The sequence below is a fragment of the Aedes aegypti genome, chromosome 2, assembly GCF_002204515.2.
Source record: "Aedes aegypti strain LVP_AGWG chromosome 2, AaegL5.0 Primary Assembly, whole genome shotgun sequence".
Lineage (NCBI taxonomy): Eukaryota > Metazoa > Arthropoda > Insecta > Diptera > Culicidae > Aedes > Aedes aegypti.
In genome coordinates this window covers 152,870,828-152,873,455 of record NC_035108.1, presented here as the reverse complement: position 1 = coordinate 152,873,455, position 2,628 = coordinate 152,870,828, and the positions used below count along the sequence as shown (strand labels likewise).

The 2,628-nt window shown below is 38.9% G+C and overlaps 1 protein-coding gene across 1 annotated transcript; it reads left to right on the top strand.

Annotated features, from left to right (window-relative positions):
* The first annotated feature begins 1,156 nt into the window (after positions 1–1,156).
* LOC5569613 lies at positions 1,157–2,327 on the top strand. Its single transcript, XM_001652844.2, has 3 exons — positions 1,157–1,341; positions 1,407–1,538; positions 1,605–2,327. Exons 1-3 carry the CDS (start codon positions 1,269–1,271, stop codon positions 2,090–2,092), a joined length of 693 nt encoding a protein of 230 aa, XP_001652894.2. The 5' UTR covers positions 1,157–1,268; the 3' UTR covers positions 2,093–2,327.
* Positions 2,328–2,628: the final 301 nt, after the last annotated feature.

Here is a 2,628-nt window from a genome sequence, read left to right as displayed (position 1 = left end):
GTGTCATCGTGTCATCTGTAGTAGATTGCAAAATAGTTTGGATATAGTTCCAGCATACTTGCAAGTCGACTCCACTTATAATATTCGAATATGAACCAAAAGCTCATTACCAGGGTTGGGAAAAATCTGAAATTCACTCTACAGTAGCCAAACAATGCCCATAACAGTCAGCGAAGCCAGTGAAACTCACGCCCATCGCTGCTGTAGGCAAAAAGCCTTGAAAATTGCAAAACACCCGTTGCTAAGGGCAACCCAAAATTACTGTAGAAAAATGTTCTATTTCCCGTTGCATTTCCCGCATGTAGAGCCTTTATTGACACTAACGATTTAGAAAATTCATTCACCCCGCATAGGTTACTTGATGAGATTCATGTTTTTGAACTACTATAGTCAGAGAGCCACGTGACTCTCTCGAAATTCAAGCCTACTACTATTACCATTCCCAGCACTGCTCATTACACCCGATTCTGTTTTTGCACGGATTTTTTTTACACGGCCGTGCAAAAAAAGTTTCCATACATTTTTTTCCACCAAAACCTTATTTTTGCATGAAACGTCGAGAACTGGTGTTACTTTTTTTACACGGTTATTGAAATTTTGAACTAAAAACTTTTTTTTGCACGGTACGCATCCCCGTGCAAAAACAGAATCGGGTGTACATGAAACCTTCAAAACCTGTTGTCACGATGAGAAGAACCCCAATTGGAATTGGTCTGATAAAGTTAAGTATCTAGGGCTCATGCTAGATAAAAATTTAACTTTCAAAAATCACATAGAGGGCATTCAAGCCAAATGTGACAAATATGAAAAAATGTCTTTATCCACTCATTAACAGAAAATCAAAACTTTTTTCAAGACTAAGGTTTTGATCTTCAAACAAAATTTCGATATATCGGAACAACCATAGGCAAAGGAAGTCCCATATGGCTTAGTTTTATCGTAGGTTTCAATAAGACCCATACAAAGAGGGATGCTAAATTTTTGCGTGGCTTTATCGGTGCCATCATTTTTTTCATCAAGCACAAAACATGAGTTCAATTGAGCAGATGCCTAGTCCACGCGCATAGGAACAAAGAAATCAATATGTAATGATTGACCGCACATGAATACTAACTAAGCAATTCGCTTTTTTCGGTATAAAATGCCTGTTCTCGGCGCAGAAAGTATCAGTGATCCGAAGAAACTTATCGTAGCATTGCATAAGTTTAGCTCCTGGTTTTTGATTCGAAGTTACTGGAGAGTAACATAGAATTGTAAAATTTGTAAGAATGATGAAGATTGTAGCAATTTTGGCCGTGTTGTGTGGAGTCAGTGCTGGATACTCGCTTCCCGCACCAAATGGTTTGTTTTCATACTTAAAAAAATAGAAAAATGATGCCTATAGTTCACGCATCCTATCCTTACAGCTTATATGTACTATCAAAGACCAGTGGCTTACAGGACCATTCATAGCACCATGTATGGACTGCAGCACGTCAGGAATCAACAATTCCGTAATCAGCGCGTATCTGATCTTGCTCCTGGTATACACCCGAATGGTGAGTGTTATTTAATACAATTTTGTCTTAAAATAATTTATCTTATTATAAATTTTTGTCCCTTAGATTGCCAACACTCAGATTTTGATACTGCGGAAAATCCCAATACGGAGTCGGATGCTGCCGCGCATCCTGCAGAACAGTTTCCAGTTGAGGAAGACATGCAACAGGACGTCCCAGCTATTTACGAAGACGTTGCTGGCGAGCCAACCGCTGATGAATCGCTATCTGTTCCAGCTGCTCCAGCCATGATTCCAAAAAAGAAGAACAGGCCAGTTCCTGCTCAAGTCGACTCTGACGAAGAAGAGGAACAGGACGCTGAAGTCGGTCGTCGTAGAGCTGATGATTCTGGTGCATCAAATGCTTTCTTTCCCATCAATTTTGGAAGCGCGAATGGTGGAGCCATTGCCATTGCCAACTCGTATAGCACCGGAAAAGGAGGATCAGCCACCAGCACTTCCATTGCATATGGAAGCCCAGCATCCAATGAACTTAAGGGAACTTCTGCCTCGCAACTGAGAAAAAGGCCCGCCAAATTCCGTGGCCGACAGTAATATATAAGTGATTATATGTTAGACTTTGCATAGTAATTAGATTTTTTATCTGTATAGTAATTGTATGAGCAGTCGCAATGAGCTTTAAACAAAGAGGTAAAATTCAACGATAGATCGTGCGTGCAATGAGAATACATCTTTGGCGTTAAAATACTTATTGTAATGTAAATATGTAAAAATGTATCAAATCTGTAAATAAATAAAAAATATAAAATAAAAAAGAGCCGCTATGAAACACGTCCAGTTAAAATCTTTTCTTGACGCATGATCTTGAGCAACTGCGTTAATATTAAGTAAATCAATACCGAATTTTATTCTACTAGAGCTTGAATCCTTTGACAGACACCTTTATTTTGACGTCAACTGTAAGGCTGTCTTCAGTATCATGTACTAGACTCGACTTAAGTAAAGTGCGTTCATAAACCCGTTAACGCCCAAGGTATCGCACAAGTGTGATTAATTCCCGAAATTGTTATAAGCAGTTAAGCTCCCGTAAAATAAACACAGTTTTAGCAAAAAATAAATAAAGTCTTTGG